Source organism: Malania oleifera, chromosome 7, assembly GCF_029873635.1.
Source record: "Malania oleifera isolate guangnan ecotype guangnan chromosome 7, ASM2987363v1, whole genome shotgun sequence".
Classification (NCBI taxonomy): domain Eukaryota; kingdom Viridiplantae; phylum Streptophyta; class Magnoliopsida; order Santalales; family Ximeniaceae; genus Malania; species Malania oleifera.
In genome coordinates, this window is record NC_080423.1 from 22,366,433 (window position 1) to 22,386,390 (window position 19,958).

The 19,958-nt window shown below is 36.2% G+C and overlaps 1 protein-coding gene across 1 annotated transcript in view; it reads right to left on the reverse strand.

Annotated features, from left to right (window-relative positions):
* The window catches only part of LOC131159614 (protease Do-like 7), a 113,846-nt gene that overhangs the window by 43,964 nt on the left and 49,924 nt on the right, over positions 1-19,958 (reverse strand). The window contains exons 10-14 of the mRNA XM_058114649.1: positions 19,803-19,859; positions 19,625-19,690; positions 18,695-18,802; positions 11,089-11,169; positions 2,293-2,342 (exon numbers count right to left, since the gene is read on the reverse strand). Of these exons, the coding sequence (XP_057970632.1) occupies positions 2,293-2,342; positions 11,089-11,169; positions 18,695-18,802; positions 19,625-19,690; positions 19,803-19,859 (362 nt within the window). The remainder of the gene's footprint in view (positions 1-2,292; positions 2,343-11,088; positions 11,170-18,694; positions 18,803-19,624; positions 19,691-19,802; positions 19,860-19,958) is intronic.

The following is a 19,958-nucleotide window of genomic DNA, read 5'->3' on the forward strand; positions in this document are numbered from 1 at the left end:
AACGTAGGCCACATGGCTCCCTAGTGAGGAAGAGTGAGTGAGTAGTTGGGAGGGGTAGTAGAAGGGGTAGAGATAGACCTAAAATAACTTGCAATGAGATATTGAGTAAGGACTTTTAATAGCCCTGAATTTGTTGAAAGAAATAGTCCATGATCGCATAAATTGGTGGAAAAGGATTCATGTAGCCGCCCTCGCCTAGTGGGACGTAAGGCTTGGTTTTGTTGTTGTTGTTGCTGTCTAGCTTGAAGGAGAGAGTTATGCAGGTAACAGAAGCATATTTGTAATTATGTTGTCATCAAGGACTTAAATTTTAATTTTGATGGAAATTTCGATGGTCTCAATTTACAGAAATTTCGATCAAATTTTTTATTTCAATTTAAAGAAATGACAGAAATTTATAGTAAATTATGGATATTTACAATGAAATGTTGGGAAATATTAAAATGGACGATTATGCATAATTTGGAATCAAAATAAACATAAAAAAGAATACATGAAAAGTTTTTAGTATGCAGGGTATATAAATTGCATTACGAGCAAGCAAGGCAGTAAAGAGCATTTAAAAGTAAACCAAGGGCAGCCCAGTGCACAATGCTCCCACATATGTGGGATCTAGGGAAGGGGTGGACCACAATGGGTATATAGTACGCAACCTTACCTTACATTTTTGCAAAAGGCTGTTTCCATGCCTCGAACCTGTGACCTCCAATGTTTTAATAATGAGGATGATAGGGCCATAGTTAAATAGAAGGGTAAGTGGGTACTGGCTAAAGGCCTAAGGGGTTGTTGGGAATTAGGAGGGAGAAAGTAGTAAAACAAGGGGGAGTGGGCATTTTAACATCATATAATTCTTACAAATTTAAATCACGGGGTAACTGTCATAAAACTTATATGTTCATAACTAATAACTGAGTAGTTGCTGTATATACACGAGTCTAAGGGTATATGGAAAGGGTAACTGGGAATTTGGGATCACGCAAGGACCAAAAAGAGAGTGGCATGGGGCTTTAATTAGGTGCTGGAGAGTTGCACAGTAACATAAGTACACAAGGACAAGGACCATGAACAGTCCAGAGACCGGGTCCAAGAGAGGCAGCAAGCCTACGACAATGCCCCTTCTCCAGTTCGCCACCTGCTGCAGCTGTGCAAGAGACAAAGAGCAACGAGCTGCAGTGTTTGAAGTTTGAAGAGTCAACTATATCTTGAAGAGAGCAAGGAGCTGTAGGGCTTGCTAGGGTTTCTGTGCAGTTTTGTGGAAGAGGGAGAAGATGAAGTGATGAGGAATGCTTATTTCAGGGCTTCAAAAAAAAATTTTCAATTTTTTCCATCAATATTTGAGCTACAGTTTGGAATTTACCAAAATCCCAAAATTTTAGTCAAAAATTTTTGAAAAGAAAATCTGAAAGTGCACTTCCATTCAATATCCTCCAGAAGTCAAAATTTCGACTTTTCAACCAAAATTTAAGTCTTTGGTTGTCATTAATAATATAAATAGTGGATAGAAGCATGGTCTTAAATTCCACGAAATTGTCAAATTTTCTATCAAAATTTCTGATTTCCATAACCCTCAAAATCAAAATCGGAGTCGATTTCTGTTTTACATTATTTCCATCGAAATTTCAAAAAATCATCTGAAATTTGCCAAAATCCTGAAATTTGAGCGAAACTTGTTGAAATTTTAACTGTAGAACAGAATTTCCTTGGAATTCAAATGAGAGATTTAGGAGCAGCCGAGCAAAGTGAAACTTCTCTCTTAATTTATTTTATTTTTTTATTGAAACAAAAAATTATTACAAGGACTTTTGAAATTATATGAAAAAGAAAACTTAAAATGCTGTTTATCTAACCATTCATGTCTAAATTATCATTATTTGTATAATAACTAATATTTAAACAATTTAGGAATTTCATTGTGTTCACTAAATATGTTTAATGCACATTATCTTACAATTTGTTTGACATACAAATTATATTATAACTTTTCCACCTCATACACAACATAGATGTATTTAACTTGTAATATATTTGTCCTAAAAGTTATATCATTACGTCTATAAACCATTGCTACGAATGCAATTGATTATTCTGCCTCTCTTCGTTTCTCTCACATAAAGATTTCTCCCCTCTTTCTCTCACTTCTTTCTCTCTTTACCATATAATACATATAATATGTTAGTTTAATATAATAAAACAAAGTAATAAAAACATTTGGAAACATGTGTATAGCAGAAAATACATGAACATGAAAAAAAATTCAACTGACAATTTAGATTTAGGCCAAAATATACATACCCAGGCTCCGTAACATATACAAGACCACAGTTGAAACGGAAATTTCTGGCCTGCACAACATGGCAACAATAACGAGAGGAATAAGTTCATTTTGCACAGGAAGATTCAATAGAAAAGTAACAATATTTACAACAGATAATAAATAAAGCTAATGTAAACAAGTTTTTTCTTTGTATTAAATGAGAAAGATAATTAAAGTTATAATATCCAATTTCAACGGGAGAGAAAAACTAATGTAAAATACGAAAACCAATAGCATTCATAATTAGTTAAGAGTATTCTAGGAAACTTAAATAGGCATACATAGTAATCCAAAAAAAAAAAATCTGGTTGTGAAACAAGGTGGTTCAACAGACTTAACATTATAATTATAATGCCAAGCAAAGGTGTGAGGCCAAAATTTTAACACAAGAACATGTGCTTGCAACAAACAACATGATCTCTCCTTATCTCCCCTGAACTCGACCAAAGAAATTCACGCATCAGCATCATCCTCTCTAGAATCCTAGGCATGCTCTTGGGCATCTTGAAAAGATACAGAAAGTAAACCAGAACATTTGAGAGAGATGCACTAGTGAGTGTGGTAAGACCCCCTGAGGAAAAGTACCCCCTTTTCCACCCTTCCAACCTCCACTCAACTCTCTCAATCACAGGATCCCAAAAGGCCACAGAATTAGGATTTCCTCCAAGAGGGAGGCCAAGATTGGAAAGTGGCCACCCATAATAGCTCATCCCACCATGACCTTAAACCCTCCAAATCCTGCTTCCTGCATTGAGACCTGCCTACCAAACTCATAGATAAGTTAACCTTCAGACATGAAATCCTTTCCAAAATTTTAACAAGATGAGGGCATTCCAGAATTCCTCAGCATTGACCTCAGAACATCATAGTATCATTGGCAAATTGGAGATGAGACACCTCCACCTCTTCCCAGCTTACAAAAATACTCCTAATCACTCCCAGTCTTGTGTGTGTGTGTGCTTGTGCATCCTGCCGAGGATATCTGCTGCAAGGGTAAACAAAAAAGGAGACAGAGGTTCTCCTTGCCTAATCCCTCAAGAGGCTCTAAACCACTCTTTGAACTGCCTATTGACGACAATAGAAATGCTGGCCGAGCTCAGGCACCTTCTTATCAATCTTTGCCACATGCCTCCAGATCCTTCCCTGCAGATCACATAATCGAGAAAATCCAGTTCACCGTATTATACACATTATCAAAATCCAACTTGAAGATAAGACTGCTTTTGCCCCTGCTCACATCCTTCACTACCTTATGAGCCACCAAAATTGCATCCAGGATCTATCAATCTTTAATGAAGGTGGGCTGAGCCACGGAAACCATTGCTTCCAAAACCTCTCTAAGCCTCTTAGATAAGACTTTAGACAAAATCTTACGAGGGCTGGTAACCAGGCTGATGGGTCTAAAATCCCTCACCCTCGTGGATCTTTCCTTCTTAGGGATGAGAGATACAAAAGTAGAGTTCACATTCTAACCCACCACCCTTTTTTGTAGAACTCCTCAACAAATATCATAATATCCTCCTGCAGTCCCCCAATTTTCCTCAAGAAAGACTATCATGAAACCCTCGGTCAGGGGCTGGGGCTCTCACCCTACTAATGTCAAACATCGTATTTTAACTCTTCAACTTGAAAGGGCCTCTCCAGAAACCGAGGTAGAATCAATGGGACTCCAGTCCAGGCCCTCCATCCCCATTCTATTGTGGCATTCCTCAGTGAAGAGGCGCTTTTAAGGACATAATCTCTGCCCCAATCTGATCATTACCCACCACCCTAACCCCGGAATCTAATTTAAGATTCTTAATAAGATTTTTTTTCCTCCTATTAGCCACTCTATGAAAGAACCCCATATAACAATTCAATGACTCACTTCAACCTCGATTTTTTGTGCCAACTCATATCCTTGCTTAACACCAGCACCTCCAAATAGGAGACCACACTTGTCCAACATACCCAAACCAGCAATTTCCCCAAAAAAGTACTTCAGTTTTTTCATGACTTTAAACACCCCCACCCTGGTGGCACTGAACACTCCCCCAACTAGACCCTCATGCACTCCCTGAGGAGGGGTGCGTCAACCACATGTTTAGTGTAAAAAAAAAAAAAAAAAAGCTGAAAGGGATTCTGGTGTGACAGAATCTGGTTCCAGGTTCAGGTTAAGAAAATTTGTTCTGCTCAAAGCAATGTTTGTAGTGAAGAAAGGCAGAAAGAGAGAACCTAAGAGGTTGGTTCAGAATTATAGAAATGGGCAAGGTAGCAAAGAGTTGACATCGTTCTTTCACCAGAGAAAACATCACCATTGAAGCAATCCACAGAAATTCTTTTTATAAGTATCCGATACTATCTTTATTGTGCATTTTGTAATGAAGGACAATACATATAATGTATCCATGGTTCGAAATCGCGGTCGCGGGTAACGTTGCGTAACTCGCGAGTCGCGGGAGACATGGGTGTTACGTAACAGGAAGTGGGCGTAACGGTCGTGAATTTTTTTTCACGCATGCACAACCATGCCAAAATCGAAAAATAAGCATGAAATCCGTTAATACATGATTTTTAATGAATTTTGAAGGCTCTCATTCAACCTACAAATGCTTTTTAATAGGCATTATGATTTTTATATTAATTTTAGTGTGCTCTTTACAAAAAAAAAAAAAACATATTTTTTTATAGTTTACATTACTTTAATGAGTAAAAAGATGTAGAAATGTAAGAATCAATTAATTAAAGTCATAAAGTTACTAAAAATGAATCAATAGACTCAATACTCAATATACACGTTACACATACGTGAATTTAAAAAGTGATTAATATAAAATATCAATAAATAGTTGAAAAAACATGAAAACAATATTACAAATTTATAACATAACATATGTCACTACCAAAAAGAATGACGTGGAGGGTCTTCATAATTTGCATCTGTATCTTGAGATTGGGATTGGAAATTATCTCCCCATCCTGGTCGAAATACATAGCTGAATAAACCCAAGTTTGCGTCATTTCGTTGTTACTCTTGAAAATGTACTGGTGGTGAAAATCCAACTGATATAGGGGATGCATAATCTCCTCTTTGACCATATCCTGAATAATGTCCATAAGTTGGGGCTGGGGCTGGGGCTAGCTCTGGGTAGTGTGTAGAAGAAGACTCACTAGATCCTGAGATTCCTGATCCACTAGGATAAAAATACGAGTCACGAGATGCATAATGTGAATATGCTGGATGAGATCCATATGATAGTGATGATGAACCATCTAAACCAAAGTCGCCAAAACTACGAACCACACCATATGAATCTTCAGCAAAATCACTAGGGTCACCACGAGCACTCCTTCTCCTAGGTTGTGAAGATTGGTTCCCTGGAGGAATACCCAAGTCATAATTTTCAGGTATGTCATGTTGTCCATAACGATCAGAAGGATGTATATCCCTTACAAATGATGTCCCTATGTCATATCCATAATTATATTCTACACCGCCGCCTCCACCACTACCACTACCACCCCCCCAACCCCAACTCCAGCGCCACTATTACCATCATCATCACTTGGTGGGCTCAAATCAAAATTATCATCACTTTGTGTACGTTCAGGGCTTGAACTTGAATCATCATGCGCGTTTATTGGTGGTTGATCATCTCCTTCTATAGTACCACCAACTTCTTCATTTAACCAATTTGAATTGTCTTGACCATTAAGTAGTGGTGTCTCTCTCTCCTCTAACCATTGACTTAAAGGATCATCTTCTTCGAAAATGTAGTCCAAATTGATAGGATTGAAACCCTCTTCAATTTCTCGTTGGCTTCTTCTCATTGTACGTCTTAACTTTAACCTCATGTTGTAATGTACGAAAACAAGTTTTTGTAGTCTCATGTACTTTAATCTATTTCTTGTTTTCGTATGAACGAGGCTAAAGGTGCTCCAATTACGCTCACAGTTCGAAGCTGATGTGGTCTGGCTAAGAACTCTGATTGCTATTCTTTGGAGCTCAAGAGCACACAAGCCATAATGAATTCACCATTCGGCTGCATGAATAATTAAAAGAGTTTTATGTCAGTATAGCGTATATTTCAAAAGTCAAATTTGAACATAAAGAGAGAAAATAGAGCCATTCATCCATTATTTAGCTATATAGCCTACATTTACTAGGATTTGTTTGTTTCACTGCCCTTTGAGCCAACGGGATTCCAAAAGTCTCCTGCCTATCTCGATATAGCAAGTAAAAAATGATGATTGTGAAATATAATTAATTAATTAGATGTATTAATAATTATTCTTACAGAATATTAGAACAATTCATTATTCAAATTAATGGAACCAATACTTACTTGATTAATAGCCCGAATTTGAGTATCTATATCGGGTACCAACTTGGTTATCACTTTTTTAACCCCATCGATGACTTCTCTAGCAACTTCAGGAGAGGGTGGGGCACCATAAAGAAATTGTGGGTTCAAAAAATATCCTACAATTAAATTTAGAAATCAATAGTTTTGTAATGCAACTATGCATAATTTAAAAGTTAAAATAATAAGAAATTATATTTGATTTACACTTACCAGCAGCGTGCAAATCATTGTGCAACTGAAAACTCCACCGATTGTCAATAATTTTCCACTAGTCTTTGTAAAACCGACAATCTTTTTGAATGGCCAACTTTACCCTATCAATTGCCTCGTATATGAAGTCCATGGTTGGTTTTTCATCACCATCAACCAATTTAAGAACTTTCACTAAGGGTTCTTGCACTTTAATTATATCAGAAGCCTTTTGCCAAAACTCTTTGCCTAAGATAATATTCTTCGAATCATATGCTTGACCTAATTTTGCCATCCCAAACCTTGAGTTTTTCCAAGCATCAAATGTAAACATTTCCCTTAATGCTTGTTTATACCTAACAATAGTCTCCAAAGCAATGAAGTTTATGGCAAATCGAGTGATGGCAGGGCGAAGTAACTCTCTATTATTTGTGAATTTTTTCATGAAATTAACTGTCCATGTGTGGTTGTAAATAAATGAGGTTATTGTTTTTACATCTTCTAAGACCTTCTTTACGTTACTTTTCTTACCAATATCTTCAAGAATAAGGTCTATGCAATGAGCTGCGCATGCTGTCCAATAGAAATTGGGTCTCTTCTGCATTTATAATTTTCCTTCTGCCTTTATTGCAGCTTCATTATCAGTCACTACTTGGACAACATTTTCCTCTCCAATTTTTTCAACCACCTCGTCCATTAATCTAAAATGAAATTATAGATTCAATAATTACTATTTAATTAAAAATATGCTAGTCCAAAATACTATTTGCATATACAATTAACATTAGAAAACTACCTAAAATAATATTCAGCTGTTCTGCTTGGCACATCAGAGACATCAATTGATTTATGAAACACGGTGCCTCTATCGCAATAAACTAAAAAGTTTATAATGTGTTTTCTAGTTGGTCCTGACCAACCATCACACATAAGGGTTACACCTCACTCCTTCCAAATTCACCCCCTTTCCAACCTCTGCAACAATATCAAGCATAGGCTGCATAAATGGAGAGTCAGCTACATTCGCCGGATTCCGATTATAAATTACAAATTTTCCAACTACTTTTCCTTATTTACTTCTTAAACCTTTCAATACCTTAGTGTTAATTTTTGGTTATTTCGCACTCTTGCTTCTTTCTAAAATAGGATTCATTGTCTTTAGTTTAGCTTCAGGGGCATCAGGATTGATTCATTGTCGTCTACTACCTCCAGCTTCTCGACCACTATAAGATCGAGCTCCTGCTTTATCGAAACCACTAGTAGCACCACTACCAGAGCCACCTCCCTCTTCATAAATATCACCCTCTCCAGTTGTTCTTGCTCGAAATCTTTGTCTCTCTTCCCATTGTTGCTGTGATCGTATGCTTTCTTGTCGAGCAAATCTCATACCTTCTTCTTCCAAGTCTTCTTCATCGCTCAAATTCTCAAAATCTCCTCTAATTTGGATTTCTGCTTCTTCTTGCCTTTTTTGTTTCTCTTTTCTTCTCAGCATACTGTTGTAGATGTTTCATCATTTGTTCTCTTACTTGTGTGGTCACATTTGAGCATCCAGCTACTTGACTCTTTTTATATGTCAAGTATTGTATCAAGCGTGTAATGCCCCCTTTAATTATCTTCTCACATAACTTACACATAATAACATATCTATTACCGTCCACCGCAGTATCAAAATGCCATCCAATATCCTCGCTAGGTAAGTTCTCATTTCCTCTATCATGTGACATATTGATAGACTTAATTTGATGATCTCTACACAAATAATAGAGAAAATACAAAGTTACAACCTTTCTACAAAAATGACAGGAATAATATAATTAGTAATTTAGTAAATATTAAATAATAAGTACTAAATAGTCCTTCTAATTTTAAATATTTATTACGTAAAAATAAAATATAACATTTGATTAAAAATAATAAGTAATGTTTATTATTTTTATATTTAAATAAACAAAATTATAAAATATTAGATATTTTATTACAAAAAAATATATTCCTTTATCTTTAAAAAGATATTTTCATTATTTTTTATAACTTGATTTTATTTTCATTTATAACTATAAGAAATTAACATTGTAATTTTAAAGGTGAAAAAGACTTTTGCTCTACTTTCATATACATCACAGCATCACTAATAGAGATCCATACAGTACAAATTGACTATTTAACTTTTTAAGCATTTTCTCAGTATATGGATTAAAATAAATTTTTTCTACAAATTCCAGTAGTAATTAGTAAAAATCAAAATTATTAATGTATTAACTATTAGGTTAAAAAAAAATTTTATTAAGTTATCATTTTTTACTTTACTTGATAACTAAACACAAAAAAAAATAGATCATGTAAAGATTTATTTTACCTAATTTTAAATTTAAGGTCAAAATAATGTTTTAAAACTTAAAAAATATTAATAAACAGGAAATATGTGATGGAACTAGATTTTCATAATTACCTTTCAAAAAATATAAGACAACTAAAATATTTATAAATTAAGAAAATTTTATTTTACATATTTATTATTGATTTCTAATTTTTTACTCTATTAAATTACTCTTTTTTTAAATTCAATTTAACAAACATAATTTACAACAAAATATAATTGAAAAAAAAAAAAACATAATGAAAAGTTTAAGACTTAAGTGCTGTGGGTGTTGAGTGTTGAGTGAATTTTTAAAGCTTATCTCATGCGCTGGGGAGTCAAAGTGAGATCAAGAGAGGGGAGGGGACTCGGAGGAGCCTCGAAGCCTCAAAGGAGCGAAGGCTGCGAAGCACGAATGGCCAATGAGCGATGACTCCAAGCTACGAAGCCGAAATCAAAGGGCTGGCTAGTGGTGAGTGCGACGACTGGCGGAGGAAGCTGCCGATGGGCTATCGGCGACTTGCAGAGGCGGTGGAGCTGCTGCAAACCTGTCGCCGGTGACTCGCCAAGCTGCTGCAAGTCTACAATTCCTGAGTCCTCGAAGGCTGCGAAAATGAGTAGATCTGCTCACTCCTAGGCTTCGAAGAAGTGAAGCCTTCTTATTGCTTCGGCCAACAAAATTTCAAGGTAAGTTTTTTACTTTCCAGTTTGCTCTTTGAATGTTAGACTTAGATAGTTAGATTGAATGGCAAATGGGTGGTTGGGAGAGGGGGAAAGCAACGAAGTGTAACGTTGGGGTAACAGCCATTACGGGCCGTTACGGAAACGTAACGGCTGTTACAGCTATGAATTTTTTCCGAACCACATTATTGGCCCGTATCGGTTTCGGAGCCTTCGATTTCCGTTACATATCGGCCGTTACGCTACATAACGGCCGTTATTTAAAACCATGAATTTATCACATCTCAAAAATTCCTTTGAGGTACACATTATATTGGTGCATTGGTACATAAGATAAATGCATGCTTCAATTCCATTTGACAGGTTTTGAGTAAATTCTATTCTAAACCTGCTTTTAAAAAAAAAAAATCTTGTCTAAAGCCCTTTGAGAAGCACATTAAAATAAGTTCAAAGAGTGTTCATCTTTCATTTGCTTGCTACACTGAGTTTTAATTCCATGATGCACAATGACTATCATCAAAGTTGAACTTGTGTGACTGAACGTCAATTTAATTATGTGTTTCTTTGAAGGGAAATATTGGAAAGACTATAATTTTCCAATATTGTCGAGTCATATAAAACCTTTATTTTAAATGCAAAGCAATAAGTTTGCCTATGGCAAAGGACTAGAGAATAATTAATTTAATATGTAAAGGGAATAATTAATTTAATATGTAAAAAAATCGCTAGTATATGCTCAAATTTCTAACTATTTGACAACTTTTTCTATTTATCATAACTATTTTAAAAAACTAAATAAAATGCAAGATACCATACAAAATTCAACAAAAATATATATAATTACATAGAAAATTGATGCCAATATGACTAGATAACTATGCATGCAACAATGTATTGTAAGCATATGACAATTTTCTTAATTACTTTAAACAGCACACCAGGTTCATAATGCACACTCCAATGCACATAACAAGCACTTCCATTGATTAAGAGAGAATGTCATGTTGTGGTACTCCATTGCTAGGATCAAGGCAATATTAAAAAATATACAAAATATTTAATAAAAAAAAATGAATTCAGACGAGCCTTGATCCAATACGGATGGTGTACCACCAAAATTATAATCCTATTGAAAGAAGTATTTCTTTAAAAATCTAAATCAAATCAAAACTCTTAAGGAAGATCAGCCAAAGAAAATGCACCTGCTGATAGGAAAGAGGGTGTATCACCGCACCACCTACTTCCAAGAAATACTCCGGAGTTATTGAGTGTAAATCCTGAACCTGAAACATCATCATGAAAATTAGTTAAATGTACAATATCAAAAAACAGAGAACAAAAGGGAAAACTATTTTATATTTCCATGGAAAACTACTTAATTTGTTAATTCCATACTTGGAACGCATCATATAAATACTTCTTTTTCCCAGTCAATGTTATTTCCTCATAAGATTCCATATATTCCATCCTTAGTGTCAATTTTGGTCGGAATGGCCTTTCCATCAGGTTTGCTTTCATTATATAGAAGAGATTTACATTGTTGTTGCCAGATTTTCAGCAAATAAATGCTGCCAGATTTTCAGCACATAAATGCTACCAGATTTTCAGCATTATTTACAGCCTAATTTTCTGCTATATACAATCTAAATATAAACTAAAATATTTCAACTAAATTATTTACAGGCTAATTATCCTAAACTATCTCTATTAACATTCCCCCTCAAATTGATGCTGGTAGATCAAGAAGCATCAATCTGTCAACCAAGAACTGATGTCGGTGCCGAGAAAGAGCTTTAGTGAATATGTTTGCAGTTTGACGTTCAGTGGAAATGTGAGGAAGAGTAATCACTCATTTTTCAAAGGATTCACGTAAGGAATAGCAATCGACTTCGATATGTTTCATATGCTCATGGAAGACAGGATTAGCGGTGATCTGAATAGCACTGGTATTATCAACATGAAGAGGAGTGGAATGAAGCTGAGAAAAACCAAGTTCACCTAATAACCCACAAAGCCATGTGATCTCAAAACATGCGGAAGACATAGCACGATACTCAGATTCAATGGAGGACTTGGAAACTCTGTTTTGCTTCTTACTCTTCCATGAAATGAGTGCATTGCTTAAGAACATGCACCGGCCAGTAACAGAGCAACAAGTACTCGCACATCTGACACAATCAGCATCACTATACCCCACCAACTGTAAGGAAGATTCCTTAGGAAAGAACAACCCATGTGTAGAGGTGCCCTTCAGATATCGGATAATGCGGCGGAAATCTGTGTGTGGGAAAAACCTTATAGCTAAGTGAGTCTTTGCATTATTATTGCAAGACTCATTGAGCTTGTATTTTTATGTGTGCAAAAACATTTTTACAAGCCTATTTTTAAATATCTCTTTGTGCTTTGATATTGAGAAAATATTTTTGAGATATTCTGATTATTCTTGGTACAAATCTTTGAAACCCTAAACTGTGATTGAGATTTTTATCTATACATAGTTTCAAAGATTAGCTTGTAGATACACTCTTGTGCTTAAGTTGAGATAGTCATTACTTTGAGTGTTGATTGCACACATACACCATTGAACTTATTGTTCTTACATTCTTGGTGTGCTTTGATTATTACTAGTGCAAATCTGCTTGATTGAGAAGCATAATATTTGTACGCAAATTGTATTGTGATTTTGTTGTATCCTAGGCATGGCCTGAGGGGGTATTAATCTAGCCCAGAAGGATTGGTTGTAAAGGTTGAGGTCAGCCCTGTGCTAATTGACCCGATTGTATTTAGGTGCCGCCCCACCCGTTAAGTGAGCTTTAGTGTAATCCTTGTGCTTGTGAGCCAAGATAGGGACGTAGGCAATTTGTCGAACCTTGATAACATATCTGGTGTGTAATATACATTGATTTATTTTATCTGCACTAGATTGACCTTAGTTTTGTGTAATACTAGTGCTAGTTGATTGACCTAGGGAATTAATTTTTAAAATACCAATTCACCCCCCTCTTGGGATTACAATAAAGCTAACAATTGGTATCAGAGTCTAGTAGCTTAGACTTAATAGTTATTTTGCAAAAGATCTAGATGACTTATAACACTGTAACCCCTTTCCCTGAGGGACCCTCTTCCACACGCCCTCCGATTTTCAGTGGTGTCAATTACACCTTCTGGAAATAGAGGATGCACATTTATCTTCAGAATATTGATTGAAAGGTGTGGAAAGTTGTCTCTAAGGGAAACTATGTTCCTATGAAAACTAAAGGTGAAACTAGAGTTCCTAAGACTGAAGAGGAGTATACTAATGATGATATGAAAGTTCTTAGTATAAATTCTACTGCCATGAATAATTTGTATCATGGTCTTGATGTTAATGAATTTAATAGAGTTATGACATGTTCTTCTGCTAAAGAAATATGGGATAAGTTAGAGGTCACCTATGAGGGTACTAGAGATGTAAGAGATAGTAAGATTGATATGTTTACCAGTGAATATGAAGCATTTAGGATGAACACTAGTGAGTCCATTCAGAGCATGTACACTAGATTCACACACATCATTAATTCACTGTATGCATTAGGTAAGACTTATCCTAGGTATAAGATGATTAGGAAAGTCCTTAGGGGTTTGCCTCCTGTTTGGGAAGTAAAGGCTATGACCATATCTGAGGGTATAGACCTTAAGGCTACGTCACTAAATGAATTGATAGGTTCACTTATCATCTATGAGTTAGCTATTAATGAGAGACTAAATAAGCACAATAGGATGAGAAAAGTGACTGCATTAAAAACGTCTGCTAATACATCTAGTGACTATAGTGAACCTGAATCTGGAGATGACATGGCTATGCTTACTAGGAAGTTCAGTAAGTTCTTCAGGAAGAACAATAGGCCATACAAAAAGTTTAGAGATTTAGTATCTGAGAAGGGAGAGTCTACTAAAAGAAAAGAAAAATTGAACGCTCCCACGTGCTACAATTGCAACAAAGTCAGGAATATCAAACTTGATTGCTTGTTGCTGAAAAAGGAGTCTAAGAAAAAGAAGAAAGCCATGAAAGCAGGTACCTCATAGGATAGACAAAATAGCAACGATTCATATTCAGATTGCAATGACTCTAAGATTGCTAACTTGTGCCTGATGGCACGGGATGATGGGGTATTGTCTTCTTGTTCCTTATCTTCATATTATTCTGATGATGATTGTGATTCTGATAAAATGCCTACTTTTAAAGAATTGCAATATGAATATATTCGTGTATCTAAATTGTTAAACAAAATGACCAAGGAGAATGATGTTTTGAAAAAGAAATGTGAAATTGGTCAAAACTTTTTGAAATTGCAAAGAACTCTCATGCCTTGATTCTTAAAGAAAAAGATTTGAAAATTGCCAAACTTGAGAGAAAATTGGAGGATAGCTCCAAATTTTTTTTTAATATTACTAAGGGCCAATGCAATTTTGAAAAACTACTTGGAGCCCAAAGAAACTCTCTTAGCAAAGAAGGTCTTGGATTTAATGGTGTTGAAAATGTAAGACTACCTAATCTTTATTTGGGACATTTTACTTGAGAATCAAAATCCCAAATTCCACCTAAAGATCCTCAGAGTCGAATGATATGTTTTAAATGTAAACAAATTGGTCATATTTAGTTTGACTGTCTACTTAGAAATAGACATGTAAAAATTAAAAGGGTGTGGAGAGTCGAAGGTGATTTAGGCACTAACCCCTGTGGACCCAACATAATTTGGAGACCAGCATCAGTTACTTAGATTTTCTTGCAGGTGTGCTTAATATCGTCCTCTTCCAAGGACAAGTGGTACCTAGACAGCGGCACCAGCGACAAGGCTAAGTTGCATCCATCACTCCTAAAGATGGAGGATACATGACATTCGGAGATAATGCAAGGGGGCGAATCATCGGCGTAGGTAAGGTTGGTAAGGAACCTTCCCTGGTTATTGAAAATGTACTGCTTGTTGATGGTTTGAAACATAATTTGTTGAGTATTAGCTAGTTTTGTGATAAATGATATAAAGTATCTTTTGAAAATGATAAATGCATTGTTGAGAGTAAAGTACTTTTTACTGTTGAACGTCATGAAAATGTGTATACAACTAGTTTTAATAATTTAGCCTCTCAACAAGTTACATGTTTTTCTATAATAAATGAAGCTAGCTGGTTATGGCATAGACGTTGAGGACATGCAAGCATGGATTTTTTGTCAAAATTTGTGAAAAAGGATTTGGTTAAAGGCTTACCTAAAACACATTTTGTGAAAGATAAGATTTGTGATGCATGTCAAATGGGTAAGTTAAAAAAATCAAGTTTTAAGAAAAAGAAATTCATATCTACCACTAGACCACTTGAAATGTCACACTTGGATTTATTTGGCCCTAATCAAGTCAAAATCTAGGTGGAAAATTGTATGCCTTTGTTATTGTGGATGATTATTATAGGTTCACATGGGTGCTGTTTCTCTCTCAAAAAAATGAATCATGTGAACAATTCACTAAACTATGTAGAAGAATTTAGAATGAAAAAGGCTACAAAATCACACACATAAGAAGTGATAGGGGAACTGAATTAAAAAATGATGGCAAAGATAACCGTTAGTTTTGGTGCAACCCCAAAAGGGGGAGTGAATTGGGAATTTAAAAATTTATCCCCTAGGTCCATTGGTTTTAACAATAGTATAACACAGCCTAGGGGGTCAGTCTATGCAATCAACAAATAAACATACACGTGCAGTAAAAGTAAAGTGCGAAAAGTAAACAATACACGCAATATGTTATCAAGGTTCGGCCAAATTGCCTACGTCCCCACCTTGGCTACACCAGCACAAGGATTCCACTAAAGCTCACTTAACGGGTGGAGCGGCAGCGATTACAACTAGGTCAATTCAAGGGGCTGACCTCAACCAACACGCCTTACGAGGATGGCGCACTTAACTTTCCTAACCGAGTCTAAGTCAATCCGGGACAATTCAACAAGGTTAGTCTCCCTCTTCAGGCCCGTGCCTGGAATACAACCAATGTGTATAAAATTTGTACACAAAAATACGCTTCTACATAAGCAGATATGTGCACCAGTATAACTCAATCAATATTGCAAGCATGAATGATATGTAAATATGCTCAGTGCTCTAATATGTACTAAATTCTCAATCAAGTATAAATTATCAATCCAGATCTAGAGTGTATATCCAAGAAAGATTTGAAACACAACACATGAATGATATAAAATCATATCAGGATTTCAAATATGCTAAGCAAGTTGATTCAAACAAACTCAATAAGATATTTCAATATACAAAGCACAATGGAGTTATTTGAAAAACTAGCTTTTGAAAAGGATTTTTGCACATAAAAAATATAGGTTTAGGTGTCTTGCAATGACAATACAAGAACCACAACCTTCTAAGTCTTCCCACACAAGATTTATCAAGTAAAATCTGTGGAAGACCTTAAGGCTATACTCTCAAATAAAATCAATCAAACAATGCACCAAATGAAAGTATTAGCTAGTAAGACTAAGCACAATCAGTTTAGAAATACTCACAACACTTGAAAGATCAAGAAATATAGAGTGTATGAGTGTTTGGGAGTAGTATAGGCAAAAATAGGGTTTTGGAAGTTGAAAGAATTTTGGCCTTAATCAAAATGCTAATCCTTGCTAATTATAACAAATGAAAAGGTATTTATAGGCAAGGAGGATTTTTTGACCGTTGGGGACACAATGGGAATAATTAAATTTGTTTCAAAAGCCATTAAGAAAATTAACCCAGTTTACCCCATTTATAAAAAAGGTAAAAAATATTTAAATCCGCGAGGTTCGGGTGCCCAGCCTGAGGTTCGGGTCCCTAAATAGACTCACTTAAAAAATCACTTTTTAAAGGTTCGGGTGCCCGAAATCTAAGTCGATTGGCTGAACCAAAGTCAGTAGCATTCTATACGAGGTTCGAGTGCCCGAATCTAAGTTCGATTAACCGAACTAACCAATTTGGTTGCCCGAGCCTAATTTGAACATGAAGATTCCGCCGCCCGGGTAGTTGAAAAGGCAAGTTGTTCTGTTTTCTTGAGGGTTTGAAACCATGGGCAAGGACCAAACTTTATAGACAAAAAGTTCAAGACTTGTCCACCGCACAAGCTGCCACAGAATGCTTGACTAACTCGATTGGGGATAGTTCTACTTCGTCCAAAGAGAGTGGCATGGGTGGAAACTACGAAAATCCTTTCAAGAAGGGCAACCCCAAAAGTGGGGGGCTAACAGTAAGGCGCAAACTTCAAGGGAAGCATCGTCATCTTGAGGTCCAACATACCCAATGGTAAGGGTAAGATTTCATGCTACTATGTCAAGGACCTCACATGTTGTTGAATGCCCTCCCAAGTCATCGCTGAATGCCTTACAAGCTTCCATTGCAGATGGGGCAATAGAGGATGATGAGGATGAGGAAGATACCCCGAAGATGGGTACAATGTGGCTAGTAAACACATTGGAGATGCGAGCGAAAGGACGGAAAGTTATACGGATGAAAGGGTTGATGTTTGTGGACTTGAGGATTAATAGGAAGAGTACTTGTGCTATGGTTGATACCGGAGCTACCCATAGGCAGAGGCAGGGAGACTTATCCTAGGAGAAGGATTCAGGACGCATGAAAGCAGTGAATTCTGTAGCCTAGCCTACCATGGGAGCAGCCAAGCAAGTCTTTCTGAAGCTTGTATAGTGGGCAAGACATGTGAATTTCACAGTGGTGTTGTTAGAAGACTTCCAAGTCATTTTGGGAACGGAATTCCAAAGGGAGACTAAAGCAGTGTCAATGCCTTTTGCTGGTTCCCTATGTCTGATGGGAGATCACCCTTGCATGGTGCAAGCAATTGTGAAGGCGACGATGAGAAGTTCCTTCAGCCAAGCAACTCAAGAAAGGATTGAGAAGGGGTGAACAGACATATCTTGCCACAATGGTGGTAGATGAAGAAGTAGGCAAAGAGCTAGTGCCTACGACCATCCAAGCAGTGTTGGATGAGTACAAGGAGTTGATGCTGAATAAGCTACCTCATAACTTGCCTCCACAATGGGGTGTGAAGCATGAGATCGAGTTGCTCTCAAAGTCCCAGGAGTGAAGCCACCTGCTAAAGGGCCATATCGGGTGGTGCCCCCAAAGCTAGCAGAGCTAAGAAAGCAACTTGATGGGAGCATGCGAATGTGTGTAGACTACCGCGCACTCATTGTGTCTACAATATACCATCTGGAACTATCCTTATCATACTTCAAAAATCCTCAACCTGCTTCACCATCAACCCTTGACCCCAACATCACCAACACCTCAACGAATACCTCCTCATTACCATTCACCTAAGTCTTGATTTCACAGCCAGTGAAAAAAAAAAAAAAAAACCCTCTTCGTGTCACTGTTCACAGTGATGAAAGTAACTCTTCTTGTCTTGTTTTACTTAAACCTTATAGCCCATCCAATTCTAATCCTTTTCTGGTCCATAAAACCAACAACTTTCCAGCATTTTCATATGACCAAGGTATTCCTCAGACCCAATAAACCAAATAAATAATTTCCAAAGAGCATTATTCACTATTCAGTCTCAGATGCTGTCCTCCATTAGTTGGTGTAGAAATGCATTCCATATTCAAAGTTCCCTATAACCCTCAAGCAAGCTCAGTATTCATCACAAGTAAGCCACAAAAAAAGAATCAAAGAAACGAAAAATAACATCAAATTGCCATTTACTCCAAGGAAAACCAAAAAAATCAATCTATGGTGAAATTTTTTCCATTCCTGTAGCGTACAGCATGCAAAAGAAGACTCACCACAAAGGTTACAGTCAACAATGTGCCACCCCTTTCAATCTGTAATTCAATCTCTTGGCCAACTCTGTCATCAAGGAGTGTCTCAAATTTCAGGAACTGAGTTACTACCTGCATTAGAATTTAATACATTAAACAAACCTGAATATTTAATTATTTGACAAATGCCAGCACCACATATATACTTATCATGAAAATAGAATGCTAAAAATATCAAGGTAAGACTGCAACAATCATATACAAGATAGAAATCAATAGAAAATGATTAAACATTTATGAATAACTCAAGTTCCGATGCTATAAGAGGAACAACTGCAGATAACAACAATGCCAAATGCTTATCAAAACTTGTTATGTAAACAACCTCTCCAGATAGGGATGTAAGGCTGCTACTAACATGCCATTCCTAGGCCCACTTATTCTATCAACACTGTTTAACCAATACCACAAATTAAAAAAGAAAAAAAGAAAAAGAAATTATAGGCAGGGGGAATAATGTAACAGGTTGCACATTTGTTTTTGCCTTTGATTTCAATCCAACTTATCCAATTAGGGCCCCTGCTAAGTGCAGCCACCATAACTATTGTACAATGTTTCTTTTATTCGTAACAACTGCCACATAATATATCCACCCATCATTTAACAAAGGCATCAACTCATTGTTTTCTCATTACTATGTTTACATTTATTGCACCACACAATTTAAAACATTACACTAGACCCATTTATTTCTGCACTTTTCAATTTTATACATTTCTATGTATCTTATGTAGCTTTGATCACAATTAGAAAAGAAAGCAATTAAAATTAGTCTAGTAAACATGGTACAAAACAAAAATATAAAATCTCCAAGAAAAAATATCTCAACCCATAATTGGAGTTCTACATATACTTTGTTTTCCCCCTGGTTGGAAAATCTAAAAGTTAACTTACTTCCCCATTAACACGAACAAGCACATCACCAGGCTCCAAGTGCTTATAAGCTGGTCCACCTGGCACCTTGAAAATGCCCATAATTATTGTAGTAGTTAAAATACGCACAAATTTCTGTTCAAAAAATCTTTAACCACAGAATATAATCATCATAGATTACCAACAATACTATACTCACCACAGAATCAACAACAAGCATTCCGGTTTCCCCGACTGGAGATGCATGTCGTACAACCTAACAAAGTCCAAAGCATAAAAAATGAAAAAAGCAATCAACATATGGAAGCAAGCAAATGCAGGGGTTTACAGCAGCAAAAAGAAAAAGAAAGAGGAA